General features: G+C 39.9%; 1 protein-coding gene across 1 annotated transcript; it reads left to right on the forward strand.

Moving 5' to 3' along the window:
• The first annotated feature begins 1083 nt into the window (after positions 1 to 1083).
• Positions 1084 to 14354, forward strand: ehd3 (EH-domain containing 3). Its single transcript, XM_010741438.3, has 8 exons — positions 1084 to 2397; positions 5299 to 5475; positions 6128 to 6225; positions 10600 to 10741; positions 10886 to 10985; positions 11489 to 11659; positions 13041 to 13205; positions 13306 to 14354. The coding sequence occupies exons 1-8, from the start codon at positions 2171 to 2173 to the stop codon at positions 13831 to 13833; spliced, it is 1608 nt and encodes a 535-aa protein (XP_010739740.1). The 5' UTR covers positions 1084 to 2170; the 3' UTR covers positions 13834 to 14354.
• The last annotated feature ends 2113 nt before the right edge of the window (positions 14355 to 16467 follow it).

Here is a 16467-nt window from a genome sequence, read left to right on the forward strand (position 1 = left end):
GGAGGAAGTTGGAGCACCCACAGAGAACCCATGCAGACACGGGAAGAACATGCAAAGTCCACACAGGAAGTCCTGGAGGGGGGGACAATCAAACCAGGTTCCTTTTTTGTTGTCAGGCGACAGTGCTAACCACTGCATCATCATGCCCATTAGTGAGAGGACGAGAAGAGGGGATGACAAGTGCCACAAGCTGGAATCAAAGTTGCTGCTGTAAAGGCTCAAACTACATGGTGCTTGCACTCTACCAGGTGCCTGCTGGCCACTCCAGTATGAAAACTATTTATGATAATAGTATTAGGATGAGGAGGAGGAGGAGGAAGAAGAAGAAGACAGAAAAACTAACAGTGACGTGTAACCATAATGCATATTTAGAGTCATTTTGATTAATCATACTGAGCATCTCCTGGGGTCCTTGCATGACATCTCCCAGCAAAAATATGTATAATTTGACAGTTTTACTCCCATGTCACTACATTCAGAGCACATACAGTACATCAACACTTTAACAACTGGCCTAACTACAGAGTACACCATCATGTATGACAGCCAGTATTTCCAGGTTGGATCTAAACTTCATTAAATGTACCAAGAGCAGTCAGTAAGAAAGACACTTTAAGTACTGAACGTATCAAGTTCATGTAGATACATTTACTTGATTAAGTAATCCCAACAAATTACTCGATTCAGTATTTAGGGTTAGGAAAATATCCCCTGTGATTGTTATTAGATTGTTCATACTGAAACATGAATATTTAAGTAGTATTTTACTATTTCAGCAGGTTGAGATGAAGCTATTGCTTTCTGTGTGCAAAATCTTAATCTTAAAAGAAACTGGTAAGCAAAAAGTACTTCAGTACTAAATTAACTATTAATTATTTTCCATCACTTACAGGGAGTCAGTAGAGTAAGTGTATTGTATTTATAGGAAAATAAAAGTGCGTGGTTGACTTGTGTTCACTCAATAATGTTATTATTAACTTAATTTAAAATAAACATTTGTGAAAACATTTTTATTATTCGTTTATTCAAAGAAAAACGTTTTTATGTTTTTACCTCTAGGTGGCGCGCTGTCCTTCATCGCCAGCTCCTCCATCTCCCCTCATCCAGCATGGCGTCCTCCCTCCCGGCTTCAAGCGTCCATCTCCCGCATCACTGGGCGGGACCGCGGTGGGTCGGACTGCCAGGCGTTGGGCACTTCCGGCGGGCTCGGGTTTCCTTCGACTCGGCATTTAAATTGAGCTGCAGGACATCAGCTGCTGCTACATTCAGCGCTGTGCTGTGACAGAAAAATAAACCCCCCGTAGCACTAGCGAAACAAGCTGCTCTTATTTTTGACACGAAAGCGACAGAAACAAGTGCCGGTCCCCCGGAGGTCAGGCTTGTTTTGTGGGCTGCAGAGCGGGAGCAGCTGAACAATAACGGAGGTTTCTCCCTGACAGCAGCTCGGTGCATCATTTTTGGGATTCCTCTGCAAAGCTCCTGGAACAAATTGAATAGCGGTAACGTGATGTTTTGCATGAGCAGCGTGATTTAGACTTTTTTTTTTTTTTATTCTATTTTTTCTTCCTTTTTTCTTTTGTTGGGCAGTGTTTGTTTACTGAAATAGATTGGTAAACAAAAACAAACTCGTTGAATGCAGAGGAGGGTTGTTTTGGCCCAGGAGCATAAGTGGCCTGGACTTGGGAGGGTCGATGATGAGAGTGCATTTGACGGATCAGATTTAAATGCTGAACTATTTTCATTTTTTGCATAGTTATAGACATTTACAGAGATAAAGTCTTTACATAGACATCACCGAGGCTGCATATAGCATCAGGCCAGACATCAATATTGTCAATAACAACAGTCAGCACCCATTCAGTGTAGCAGGACAGGGTTAGTCAGACTTTGTGTCATCTATATATCTATTTTCCTGACTGATTTTCAAAATACTTTTAGATTTTTCCCCAAAACCGACTTTTAAAAATATTTTTTAAATGTGTATATGTCACTAAACATTTTTATTTGGATCTTCTAGGTAGATCTTCATCAGATTCTTTTTTTTTTTTTTTATTATTCAGATTTATAGATCCTTTCAGGTTAGATCAATACCCTGTCAGTCAACAACAGAATAAGCACTAGTGGTATCTATTTGAGGCTTTATTAGTCTAACAATAAGCAACCAGAAACAATGTTCAGCTGGCTTGGAACCGACGACAGGAGGAAGAAGGAGCCAGAAGTCTTTCAGACGGTCAGTGATGGACTCAAGAAGCTCTACAAAACCAAACTCCTGCCCCTGGAGGAGAGCTACAAGTTCCATGAGTTCCACTCTCCGGCTCTGGAGGATGCAGACTTTGACAACAAGCCCATGGTCTTACTGGTGGGACAGTACTCCACTGGCAAGACGAGCTTCATACGGTGAGAAAAACACCACACACACAAATATATGCAGAGATTCATTAATAGGGGGATGAGACTACCAGTAAGATAGAAAGGGAGAGTTCGACACACCCAAACTGACTTTACCCACTACTGAAGCAGTTTGTCACAGTTGTGCAATGAACACGATTGGCATGAAATTAAAAACATAAAGAGCGATATAAAAAGAGCAACAACACACACACAAACACTCACAGCCTCACTGCCAGGAGCCTCATCTCGCGAGCTTTATTGGATCCATATAACACACACACACACACACATACATACACACACACACACACACACACACACACACACACACACACAATATGCAAACTTAAATCATGTGGAGGCAACACTGCCTGGTGCTGCAGCCCACTCTTATGAGGTGTGTGTGGATGATTAGACTGACAGATGTGTTTGTTCATAAAACTTTTTGTTTTCATCTGGCGATTTAGAGAACTAGCTTTGTAAGCATAATACAACTCAATGTTTTAGGTAAAAAAAAAAAAAGCAGCTTGTAAAATAATGCTGTATGTTGTGTGAGTAACTCTGGTATTTGCAGATGTGTGACAGGGAGGTATTAGCAGTCGGGTGTTGGGCCTCTTGAACTGCAGGGCGGTTACTCACGACTTGCCCCTCTCTCTCTCTCACACACACACACTTGCAGAGCATAGCAGGTAATTAGTGGGGTAAGCCTTTGAAAGCCAGAGAGAGAGGATGCTGTTAGTGACTTCCTGCTATAAGACGCGATAGTGCAGACATCCCTGCTCTGTCTTCTTCTTCCTCTCCTGTCTCTGGCACTCTCCCCTCGCCTCACTCTCTGTTTTCGCCTGTCCCCACAACACCAGCATTGTAACAGTAAGATGCAGAATGTACAAATGTGCTGACTAACCCTAGGTCAGCATCTCTTACATGTCATATCACAGGGACTCAGATGTGGATGTGACAGCCATGCAGGTCTTTTTTAAATGCTGCATAATGATGTTTATTTGCATCATAGTTAGCTTGATGTGAAGGAAGGGAAAAGGATGGAAATACAAGAGATGTGTAGATGGTGGAGGCTGATTTAGTCTCTCATCTTTGGCGGTCATTCAGAGGTCAGTAATCTGAGTCTTCATTTTTTGTGCTGAAATTTATCGATTGACTTGTGTCCCAGTTTTTATTCTCTTGAGTCTTTCAAATCATCACCTCACTACAAGTTTTCCTTCAAGGTGACTTGACTGGTATGATTGTGAGCTGGTGTGCATGGGATCTGCACACACAGTATATAAATGATGTTAAACATACAGACTGTTAGATGTAAATGCTTTTACGTATGTATTACACAACCTCCCGACGGACAGACAGGAGGATTCACACTACACAGAAAGACATATGTGCACAGAGATGGCTCCACCAGGCACTGCTAGCTCCTCTGACAAGGTGCGTGTGTGGAGAAGATGTATAAGAGAACCATCCATACATCTGGTAGGAGTTAAAGTGCATACACATCCCAGACTCACATGAAATTTATGGTTACTCTTTAGCTGTAAATCTTTTTGCCTAAATCTTTTTTTTATGGCTCTGCTTTCACATTGTTGGGGTTGTGAAACTGAACAGAAACGCACTAATCTTCATTTGTCACATGTGTGATGTCACAGATTAACAGATGAGGTTTCAGCCCTTTGCACCTCAAACATATGAGTTGTAAGTCAGCTTGGTTTTTATAGCAACAGTTTCAAATGAGGTCAAATGTTTGCATTTATTGTAGATTGGATATGATACCTGAAGGTACTGCTTCAAACTCAAACAAGTTTGCACACACTCAAAACACACACAAAACACACACTCTTTGGAAAATATGGTGTAGTAAGTTTTGAGATTATTGTTTTTGGTTTTATATTTCAGAAATGTTCCAAGTTAAAACATGCATAAAATCATTTTTTTTGTCCTTAAGCCATTCACCACAGTCAACTGTTTTACAGATGTTTCACATCACCAGTAAGCAAATTAAGTGTCTTGCAAGTTGCAAACTTTATATATTCTACTTCCTCTTGTCAGCACTGATAGAGCTCAACCAAATGTTTGTACAGATTTGTCCCCTCCGGGGTTTTGTGTGTAAAGTCATTGTCTTTTAGTTGAGTCCAAAATTTCCAGGTGATGGTCATTCTGAAGAACTTAATCAAAGCTCTTTGTTATGTTGACTTTATGCAGTTTTATCAGTTTGGAGCTTCGCAGTCCCAGAGTGTGATACTGGAATCACTACAACATGCTATCTCACTATCTCCCTCGCAAATATATTTTATGCCATTTTAAGTTCACTTTTGGCAAAATACTTCAATATTGAACTCTCATTCAGAAAGCAAACTTATTTGAGTTTGAAGCAGTACCTTCTTTTGTGCTCTGCAGCCATTTAGCCTGTGATGATGTAAAAATCCCCCTAATCTTTGTTCCAGCAGCTTTTAATTCAAGGCAGACCTGTTTTCTGGTGTTTTTTGAATTGCTTTTTACCATCCAGACCAATTTCCGTTCAACATAATCGCACTAAAAAAAGGCCTTGCAGCGCTTCTTTCAAATTGGACACTGCAGAAGTAACACACGTCTGTCCTCCTCCATCAAGATTCAGTCAAATTACAGGAATGATATAACCTTTAATAAAACATAGACACAGTTGTGGAAGTGGTTGGTGAACTTATACACATTGTCATGAATGCATAATACATTTACACTAACATAATTTTCCTCGTCTCACAATACGCTAGCCACACAATGCGCTCTTCACTATTGTTCATTGTCTCAGAGAGCGACGTCTTTTATGTATGGTTGATCTATTCTCACACAGCATGTAGTTGATCAAAAACATCTCGCCTCTTGCCTTGTTTAGTTTAACGCTATGTGACACTATATCCCCCACAGCTACCTGTTGGAGCAGGATTTTCCTGGAATGCGGATCGGCCCTGAACCCACCACAGATTCCTTCATCGCTGTGATGCACGGCGACACAGAAGGAGTCATCCCTGGTAACGCTTTGGTGGTTGACCCCAAGAAGCCGTTCAGAAAGCTGAACGCGTTTGGAAATGCATTCCTCAACAGGTAAACACACACACACACACTTACACAAAGTGCTAGATGAAATGCACTGATGGCAGATGGTATCATATCTTTTGAGGTGTGTTTGTACTAAAATACAAAGTGGTGTACCAAGGTGAAGTATGTGATCATAGAGGGGAACGAGTGAAAAAGAAAGAGAGTGTGAGTGTACTAGTGAGAATCCACACCACAGCTCTACATTCCTGTGTGATTGAATTTCCCTCTGCTCACTGGTCAGCCTTTCTCTTCTAATGGCTGTTTGTGAGTGCGTGTATGCGAGAGACAGAGAGAGAGAGAGAGAGTAAGAGTGAGAGACAGCCAGCCAGCCAGTCATCTTTGCAGAGTCATCCCTCTGGAAAAGGAAAAGTGCCAAAATCTCTTTTCTCTTGCAGTAGTGTCCTCACTGTGAGGGCCCACCACTGCTGAAAGGAGACAGAAGAAACGCTGACTGTCAGAGTGATTAGGGGGGTTCAGAGTGAGGACGGTTGCTAACCTGTTAGTATTTATACAGCTGGAGACAAAGATGAAGAGAGATGGAGGAGAGAGGGGAGAAGGAGGTCTGGTGTGGGATGATGTTTGTTGTTAAAATGTTTTACACTTCTGTCCAGTTACTTTTAACCCTTCTCTCCTCGTGTATGCACACGTGTGCTTTTAGGTTTGTGTGTGCCCAGCTGCCTAACCCAGTACTGGAAAGCATCAGTGTGATTGACACACCAGGGATTCTGTCAGGGGAGAAACAGAGAATTAGTCGAGGTAAGACGCTCACACATTCATCCTCCTCTGTTTATGTTAATGTGCATGTGTGTGTGTGTGTGTGTGTTTGTCGGTGTTCGTTCATTGGACCCATTCAGCTGCAGCTCCCTCCATTCCGCTGAACTCTGAACCGCCGTGTCAGCATTTCCTTTTGGATGCATGCGTGTGTTTTTTTTAGCTTTTAGTTATCAGGGGGATTCTGCTTCATTCATTTCAAAGAACAGGAAGCGGTGACAAAAAAGATGAGCTTTGAATGTGCTCTCTCACACACATACACAACTTCTTACATAAAGTTCAGATTTACACCTCAGTGCTGACTTTAAAACATGGAAAATCATGCATCGAATCTTAATGGTCAACAAACAGCTGCATATTTCAGAGGACTTGCAGAGACAGTGGTGAGACAATGAGATACTTACATAGCCATGGTGGCCATTGATTTAAAACAAGACACAAAATTCAAACATGTTTGTAGCAGCTCTATAGATCATCTGCACATTTCAGACAACATTCTGTATCTGGTTTGTTCAAATAGGAATATACTAACATAGTCGCAAGCTAAGGGCCCATTGAAATCAATGTATTGTCACAGACTTTGTCCTGATTCATCCTATTTATTTACACAAAAACAGATTATCAGATCAATGCTTGGTGCTTATCTCTTGACACCTACATTTCAAAACAAAATGGCATGAAAAAACACAAAGCTAAACGATTCTTGATTATTTCTCTTCTCTACATTTTGAGATGAGTAAAAAACCAAAACAGTGGACAGATCCCAGCCGTGGTGCTGAAATGAATGCAGTTTTTAGGTGTGAAAGGCTTTCCAGGCTCCTTCCCAGCTTTCTTACAGTTTGATATGTGTCCGACACGGCTGACATTCCCGGAGCTAAACGCTGGGGTCGCCATACCAACCCGCTAACAGGAACAAAAAAGCTGGGATACTTGGGACAACTATAATTTAGTCTTTGTGTGCACTGTTTAATCTTGTTTTATGTAGGGCCCACATGGATTGTTTCTCTTTTAACCAAACACTGTTGACATTTGTAATATTGACTGTCATCACAGTACATTTAGCATCAATAGCAACTCAAAATGAGTCTGGAATAACATCTCGTTTGATTATTGATTAGTAAGTTGTGGAAGCGTTCATGCTTGCCTCTGTTGTAATGGTGTTTTATCAATATAAAATAACATTCATTTGTAAATAGAAATATCAGCACACATTTTAAGGTCATGAGACATGCTACATTATGAAGTGATAATTAGGAATTTACTTACTTCAATGAAAATGCAATGATTGCACAATGATGTGAAATGTTGTTTTTCCATATTTTTTTGCATCCCCGCCCCAGCTCTAGGCAGTATTTACTCTGCGTCTCCCAAAGGACTATATCATGAAGGGCTGACGTGATAAAATGTATAAACGTACTTGTGAAGTTCCAAACAGCTAAATAAGAACAAGGAGCATATTGTGGTCATTGGGTTCAGCACATTACTTCATAGCAGGGTTGGGTCTGGATTAATGTTAGTCATGAGAACGTTGCTGTCTTGAGGGAGTGATTCCTCCTTGAGCGCCAACAGAACTTATTTAGTTTGAAGTAATTTGATTGAAACCAACCCACATCAGCTCTGTTCTACTTTCTATTTATTCTGTCAGAGTGTCCTCTGGATGTGTTGTCAAACCAAATAAACAGCACAGTCAGGTGTGACCCTGCTATTGTCTGTTGGATATAAAAAATACAGGCTAGCATTAACCTCTACTGAGTCAGCACAGCTGTGTTGTCTCTGGGGACTGTGTGTGTGTGTGTGTGTGTGTGTGTGTGTGTGTGTGTCGCTTTTGTTTTTGGTGTTCATTTTCACATTGTTTGTGTGTTCATGTTCATCCAGCTCCATCCATTTGTTGTGTGTCTCATTCTTTTTGTTATTACCTTTCCTCCACTCTGTTGCATTATTTGATTCATGTCTGTATTTGTGTGTGTGTCCAGATGAGGAGTTGTCAGGCTATAGCTGCCTACATAGATGTCCTTATGGAGGTATTGTAGATAAATAAACTTGGGCATCAACCAGCTGCAGAAAAGCTCATTAAAGTGATACTTTGAAGAATGTATGGATTGTTACATGTTCTTCACACTTGTCACATGGTTTGGGGGAAAAATATAAAAAATCTTCATGTGTTTACTTTGTTAGCTAGCCAAGTGGATAATTTAATCAAATTTGACATTTGGACACATGAGTGTTTGTTTTCCTTCAGATTTTTCTTGGTGCTGTGTTGGTCTGCCCAACACTATCAGAGCAAAATACATCAACAGTTACTTTCCAGTTGCTGTGAGGTTTATATTCATGATCCCCAGATGATAAACCAGAGTTTTGGAGAGGATATTTTGCTTGCCACCATCTAATGAAGTCCCATTTGACAACACTGGCATATGTCAAGAGATAATGGTAGGACTTTAGTGGCATTTTTTGGATCTTCTTTTTCCTACAATCCTACATTTTTTGGCCCAGAACATTTTTTCTGCCACCATTAAACCAAAATTTCCACTTGCACTCAAAAGAAATCTGATCAACTAAATTGTTAAATTTAGTTGACAGACTGAAACACATTTTCTCAGTAGGTTCTTGCTCCCCATAACACCTCCATTCTTGATATTTTACTCTAGTGCCACCCTCAGGGCAATATTCTGGCTTTGTAGATGTACAGATGTATCTCCATAGAACTTTAATAAAAAATAATGTGCTCCTCTGATGTTAAATCTACCACCACTGTAAGGACAAACTTCATGTTTAGTTAGTAAACCTTTGGTTAGTAAACTCATAAAAACATTTCCGATCTGAGGTTACGATAGTGGAGCTTTAGACTTGCAGTCCCCCCACACCATGTGAAAAGCGACTCATGTGAAGAATGATCCACTAAAGTTCAAATTATCAATGTATCTATATCTCTCTTAACCCTTGATAGCTTTGCCCAAGCAGCAGCGTGCCCTCTGTCTTCTCTCAGCTGTGCTCCAACAGGGCAGAAAGACACAGCTAAAACCACTTTCCATGTTTTACATATCTATTGCTACAACTGCTGAACTTTTGCTCACATCCTGGTGAGGAATGTTTGAATACTCATCAATATCCACATGTTCTGAAAGATGACTTTTATAATTGTTTGTAAAGGAGCCTTTGAGGCATCATTTAATCTCAGAACACTTTTCAAGTTTTATTCAACAAGTATACATATCTATCTTAGAAATAACTCACATGGAGTATAAACTATTCCTCTAGTGGAGCAGCAGAGCAGCCACTGTAGCAAGAAGTGCAGAAGTAAGTGTGCAAAAAGGGGGATTTTTATCTCAGCTATGTCTGTATAGTAAGGCTGTAAGCAAGGTGGACCATTGTGAGTCAGATTTAGATATATTCCAAGTGATAACATATGCAAAGCTGGTAGATTTAGTTTCACAAACATAGCTCTTCAGAAAATCCATTTAACATTCGCTGTATTAACAGAAACCTACTACCAACTGACAGCAAATGCCTCGTCGTTGCTATCCCATAATCTCAGCTGTAACAGGTTCACCACTGACTCTGCATCTCTTACACGTCCTTCAGTGTTGGTTGGAAATCTTAGCTCACTAATCCTTCGTCCTGTGCTTTGTTCTTTGTTCTCCTCTCATATACTGTGGAATTTCTCCAGGTAAGGTTTGTCCTTGAGTGTGAGTCAAAGTCAAAGGGGGCAATGATGTATTCCTGCTGACAGGCTTAATCACTGATTCATTTATTCGTGCATTAATTACTGCCTTCATTCATTTAAAAAAAGCCATGATTGCATTGCACATTTTGGCTCTAAAACTGTTCATTTATGGTGCTAAATTGTTTTTAAAAATCATTCAAATAGCACAATAAAATGTTTTTTTTTGTTTCCTCTCATTATTTAGATTTGAAAAGCCACTTAGTTGAATACTGGCAGGACTGTCTCCATCTGTAAACAGACATTCCTTTCTCTCAGCATGTCGTAATGTGGGCGTCCTTCTTATTGCCTCGTCTATGACCTGAAGCCATTATAATGGTTTCCTCTTGGGAATATTGCAACATCACTTCATGGCTCAGGTCATGGATTATAGATGGTGGTTCTCATCATAAAAACTCAGCGGGTTGACTTGTTCCTCAGAAGTAGCATTAACTGTTTCAGTAATGGTCACAGATCATTCAGATGCCTCTAATGCCTTTAATGCTGTATTCACACAGAAATGGGGAAGTAAGAACACAATTAACCAAATCTTTTTTTTCTTACACTTTCTTTTTGATCTAAACTCTCCCATCCCTCATCTGAAATCCTAATTTCACAATTCCCCCATCTCCTTCCCCTTCTCCTCCTTCTCCTCTCAGGCTATGACTTTGCAGCTGTCTTGGAGTGGTTTGCAGAGCGAGTGGACAGGATCATTTTACTGTTTGACGCCCACAAACTGGACATCTCCGATGAGTTCTCAGAGGTGATTAAAGCCCTGAAGAACCATGAGGACAAGATCAGGTATCTTAGGGTTGCTTGACTTACAGATGTATCCAATTCGATACAACAGAAGTTGTTCTCTTTGCAAAGTTACTGTGAGCAGCTCTTTGACTTTACACAAATTAATCAGTCTCTTGTGTCGATTATTATTTTTTTCCCCCCCAGGGTTGTGCTGAACAAAGCTGATCAGATAGAGACCCAGCAGCTGATGAGAGTTTATGGCGCCCTGATGTGGTCACTGGGGAAAATAGTCAACACCCCTGAGGTACAGTAAACATTAAATATATAAAAAAAAAAACATGTTCAAAGCTTTCTACCATCTTGTCTGGCTAAACGTGAGATAGGCAAAGCATGTGGTAGTCGACAAGTGCAGTTGTGCACATCCACAAAACCTGCATTTGATGCTGAATAAAAACATCAATGAAAATGCAATAAACTGGAATCACAGCTCCCTAAGGATTTATTGACGACGCCACACTGCCCTGCCAGAGGCTTGCTGTGGATATAATGTCCCCCTCTCTCCGTGCCTTACTGATCATCTACAGAAAACAATACATTTTACAAAATTAATGAAACTATTTGAAAATCTGACTTCTTATTTCAGGAGAGACGTTCAGATTTTAGAAGTATTCTTGGAGTTGGTGTCTAGTTGTCATGTCTCGTGTATTATTAGTTATCTACAAACAAACTGATCAATGTGGTTGCTTTCTCATTACCTTAAATTGTCATTCATAGTTGATTTTCTGTCCGTGTCCCTCACCCTGACAGGTGATCCGTGTCTACATCGGTTCATTCTGGTCCCACCCTCTGTTGATTCCCGACAACAGGAAGCTGTTTGAAGCAGAGGAGCAGGACTTATTTAAGGACATTCAGTCTTTACCGAGAAATGCAGCACTCAGGAAGCTCAACGATCTGATCAAGAGGGCAAGACTAGCAAAGGTAAGGTACAAGTGACATGAGTGTACCTACTTTGTTATATCATACTTCCACACAAGGATTATCAGTCTGGTATGATATTAAATCCATTCACACAAACATAAACTGATTCACAATCATTTTCAGCATTTCTGTGTGTGTGTGTGTGTTTTCTATTTATACCTCCCTTCACTCACGCTCTCCCCCCTCCCCGTCCAGCTGTTAACCTTGACATGAAAGCTTGTTGCTGTGACAGAACCAATAAGAACCAGACAAATCCTCTAGACTATTCTCCTCTGAGTGAATTGTTTCCTGTTTCCTCTCTGGACAGGAAGTCAGGTATGAGAGACAGCAGTCTGCCTGTTGTAGTTTGAGGAAACGCAAAGGATGTAGACACGCATGCTCTCCAACACACTGACACACAGATTTATCAAACTGAGAGTCGAGTGCAGTTTTCCTGTTTGACAGCTGATAGGGTGGGTGTGTGTGTGTGTCTGTTTCATGATGAACATCAAGGACACGAGATGGAAAACGCACACAGACAAATCACCACAGCAACATAACAAATATGGGTTTTCCCGTTACTTTTGCCATATTTAATTTCTTATGAATATTAAAACCAAATGTTAACGAAGGTCGTTTGAAAGATTTACTGGATGACTTATCTAGTTAAAGGAGTGTTTAGTGTCCCCAGACACCAGAGTTATTTGGCTTGTTATTTGAGCGGCGTATCAAAAATTCTCATCCCCAAAGAATATGAGAATTGTAACAATGGAGTTTGAAAGTCAGAATAAATAATCATTCATTTTGATAATTAAATTAATAAAATCTTCATTGTTCATTGAAGAAATTGGATTTTTGATGCATTAAAAGATGGTTAGCATTGAAGAAATTGGATTTTTGATGCATTAAAAGATGGTTAGTATTTTTATCCAAAACATCATAAATACTTTAGGTTCTCCACAACAATCACTGCATGCACAACATGTCTCCCTCTCAATACATATGCATCTTATGACAACTTATGGGTGAAGTTTTTTTGTTTTATGAGGAGTCAACAGCTGAACAACCTCAGATCCCTGCAAACAGTTTGAATCCTGAACATATTCATCGTATCAAGTGCAGTTTTTGACACTATTTATGCCATTTATTCTGTTATATACTATAGTTACCTCTCTATACAGTAGTTTGCATTCAGGGGTAAGGTCTGACATTCCTTTGCTGGATTCAGAAGTTATGCTCATGCACAAGGGATTCACAGGAAATGATACATGTATTATCATGATTTCAGCATTACCACCAGTAACCAAATAAACCGCAACTGAGGTTGTCATAAGGTTTATAACATGCTGTTCCAGTAAGTTTGCTCTTGAGTATATGAGCATTTTTCCCTCTTACGATGCAGGTCCATGCCTACATCATCAGCTCACTAAAGAAAGAGATGCCCTCTGTGTTTGGGAAGGAGAACAAGAAGAAAGAACTGATTGGCAGCCTGGGAGAAATTTACAAACGCATTGAGAGAGAGCATCAGATATCACCTGGAGATTTTCCTAATCTGAAGAAGATGCAGGTAAGCTGGAAGGAGCAGAGGAATGTAGATTTATAGATAAAAGTTTAGAGAAGGACTTGTGTGATGTGTTTTTTTTCCCCCCCTCTATTTTCGCTTTAAGGACCAACTGCAAGCTCAGGATCTCAATAAATTCCAGCCCCTGAAACCCAAATTCCTGGAGGCAGTGGATGACATGCTGGCCAATGACATTGCTGGCTTAATGGTCCTGGTGCGGCAAGAAGAAACCCAGCGTCCCAACCCAGTTGTGAAGGGCGGTGCTTTCGATGGCACTCTGAACGGGCCGTTTGGCCACGGTTACGGCGAAGGCGCTGGCGAAGGCATCGACGAAGCAGAGTGGGTCGTCGCACGTGACAAACCTGCTTATGATGAAATTTTCTACACATTATCTCCCGTCAACGGGAAGGTGACAGGAGCCAACGCCAAGAAGGAGATGGTGAAGTCAAAACTGCCCAATACAGTGCTGGGAAAGATCTGGAAGCTGGCAGATATCGATAAAGATGGGATGCTTGATGATGAGGAGTTTGCATTGGCCAATCACCTGATAAAAGTGAAACTGGAGGGACATGAACTGCCATCAGACCTGCCTGCACACCTGATACCTCCTTCCAAGAGGAAAATACCTGAGTAAATGTAAGATGACATCAAAAAACCTTTAAAAAGACCCTTCTCTCTCCACCTAGAGATAAATATCCCAATTAGAATAGAAATATTCCTGTAGCATTATAGCAAAAAAACAAAATGAAAAAAATGCAAAAATGAAAAATATTTGAACAAAATTAGATCAAATTTCCAACTCCCACTGCTGTCATTCCCATATCTGCCATATTCCTTTCCTTCAAGAGGCAAATATTAAATAGCAAAATATGCAGTTACATCCAAATAATAATCAAGTTAATGAATGAGTGATTACTGAGTACTGAAATTAGTTTTACCAGGGTAGAAAAACTACCTATATTGCGCAGTGTCCTCTTTTGTATTTCAGGGTGAGATACTGGGAGTTGTTACTGGTAGGTAGGACAGGTGTTAGAGGTTTTAGGACAGCTGATTAGTAAAGACAAACAAATGACAATTCTAAAACAAACACTGGAGTACAGGAACATGTGAGTGAGTGATCCAAACTACTGGAAGAAAATGGGAAAGCTGCAACAATGTGAAAACAAAAAGAGAAGAGAGAAACTTTTGTTTGAAAGAAGAATAGCTGGAATATAAAATACCTATATAAACAGCTTATTCCCCTTTAAAACTTTATCTGTAATAGGACCTATGTGCTAACTGCAGTACACAACCTCCAAAACATTTCTTTTTTTCTTTTTCTTTTTCTTTGTCTCCTGGCACGGCTGAGAATTCTTGGTTTTGTTTCATGGCGATGTATTATAAACAGCTACAAAGACTTCCTGGCAAGTGGCCTGACAATACACACAAACACATACAAATGTGTAAAAGCACACACGCACACACACACACACACACACACACACAGAAGGTGAGCACAGTTCTGGTTACGTGGTTTGTAACCAGAGGAGCGGATGGAAAGTGTGGAGCACTTTGCAGTGCGACATCTCTAATTACAATGAAAGAAAATCACCTACATCAAACTTTAAAAAAAATTATATGTGATATTGTGTGTGGGGAAAATGTTCCTCTGATTAGGAATCAATCAGAAAGGACGATGATTTTTACATAATTCTAAATATGATTGACATGTTTGGTAATACTGTGACTATAACATGAAACTATATAATTGGGTTTTGTTTGGACACACGAGTGTGCGGACATTCTCACTATAAATGTATTGTAAAGACTCTGAATGTTGAATGTGCAGACGTTCGCTGTTTGTGTGGGCACATCCTGACTATTGTATGTACGCATATGACCCCATGTATCAGTGTTATTATTTGTAACATATATGTATTAAGTCTGAAGTGTTACACAGGCTACTGAGTCGGAGGTATTCCAGTTGGTTACTCATTGAAAATAGACTGAACCGTTATTATTCGGCTTCTGTTTAACTTGTCGGTCCAGAGAGTGAACGCACATTTTAATTTGCGGTGATAACAACAACACTAATCAATGTCTTTCCATCTCATGTGGTTAAATTGTATTCATGTAACAAATGTAATCCCTCCTTCCAATGTTTCTGATTTACTGTAGCAATATGCCAGTATGTATGTATATATACTTAACATTAGAGCCATATTTGTGGTCTGTTACCAGTGAGAGTTATCGATCATAAGATGAAACACTAAACTAATTGAATTTGGTTCCTATATGATAAGAAATGTTCTCATTGTTTCTATGAGTGAGACAGTATTCAACCGGTTTTTCCAGTTTATGACCTTTATGAGCCCCCCCGTGTTTATCTGTGCTGTTACTGTGAATCTACTGTACATAATAAGACTGTTTTCATTTCATCAACACAGATTAGGAAATCATCCACCTCCATCTCGGGTGTTTTACACGGCACATGCTCGTTTTCGGATCAGATCAACAGAAGAAATGTATAATACAGTGTCTCTGCAAAACAAAGTCCTTCAGACTCACAAGTTGTTTTCATACTTTGGCAGATTGCACCATGAAGGCCTGTGTACTGGTAAATACACTAAGTGGAAACACTGGCGTTTTTTTCTTCTTTCCTTCTCTGGCTGTTTAAGACGGCTTTACATTTGCAAAATCTGTACTTCACTGCTTTTCTGTCAACATAAACAACAGTCCAAAAACTGTAATAAAAGTTCATTTACTCAACTTTTTGCTCTGGTTTGTTTGTGTCAGGAAGTAATGGTTAGCGGCTATAGAGGAAATATAAATATAAAGCTGACTTTAGGCATCCTGTGGCCAATGGAGATGGATAACCGATGCTGCATTAGAGAGGATTTAAGTCAAGCAAGTCAAAGCTGACTTCCTTTATCCTGGATAGCCGTGAGAAAATCACATGCTACTTGATGAAGCAGATTTCCTTTGATTAAACCATGAGAATAAGAATGACTGTGCAAACAGTTAAGAAGATCTCAAGATTTATATTTTGAGTTTGTCTTTTCCACTCACATATGATGATAAATAGCTCATTGATGGAGCAAACATTTGAAAATTGGATTATATAATAAGTAATTTTGATGAAATTAGAGTAAACACAAACAGTCTGTCTGAAATCATTTCTCTAATGTGCAAGTCATCAGTAATGTAGGGAACAAACAGTCTGTGAAGGTTCTCAGTCGATAGGAAGATAGGAATAGGGTCCCAACATAAGTAAAGAATGGATTTCATT

This window comes from Larimichthys crocea, chromosome XI, assembly GCF_000972845.2.
Source record: "Larimichthys crocea isolate SSNF chromosome XI, L_crocea_2.0, whole genome shotgun sequence".
Classification (NCBI taxonomy): Eukaryota; Metazoa; Chordata; class Actinopteri; family Sciaenidae; genus Larimichthys; species Larimichthys crocea.

Bases quoted from the DNA above. Each gene is read 5' to 3' on its own strand.
- ehd3 (XM_010741438.3), top strand. From the start codon at position 2,171: ATGTTCAGCTGGCTTGGAACCGACGACAGGAGGAAGAAGGAGCCAGAA. The intron at 6,226-10,599 runs GTAAGACGCTCA...TTCTCCTCTCAG, and splicing joins GAAACAGAGAATTAGTCGAG to GCTATGACTTTGCAGCTGTC. The intron at 11,660-13,040 runs GTAAGGTACAAG...CTTACGATGCAG, and splicing joins AGAGGGCAAGACTAGCAAAG to GTCCATGCCTACATCATCAG.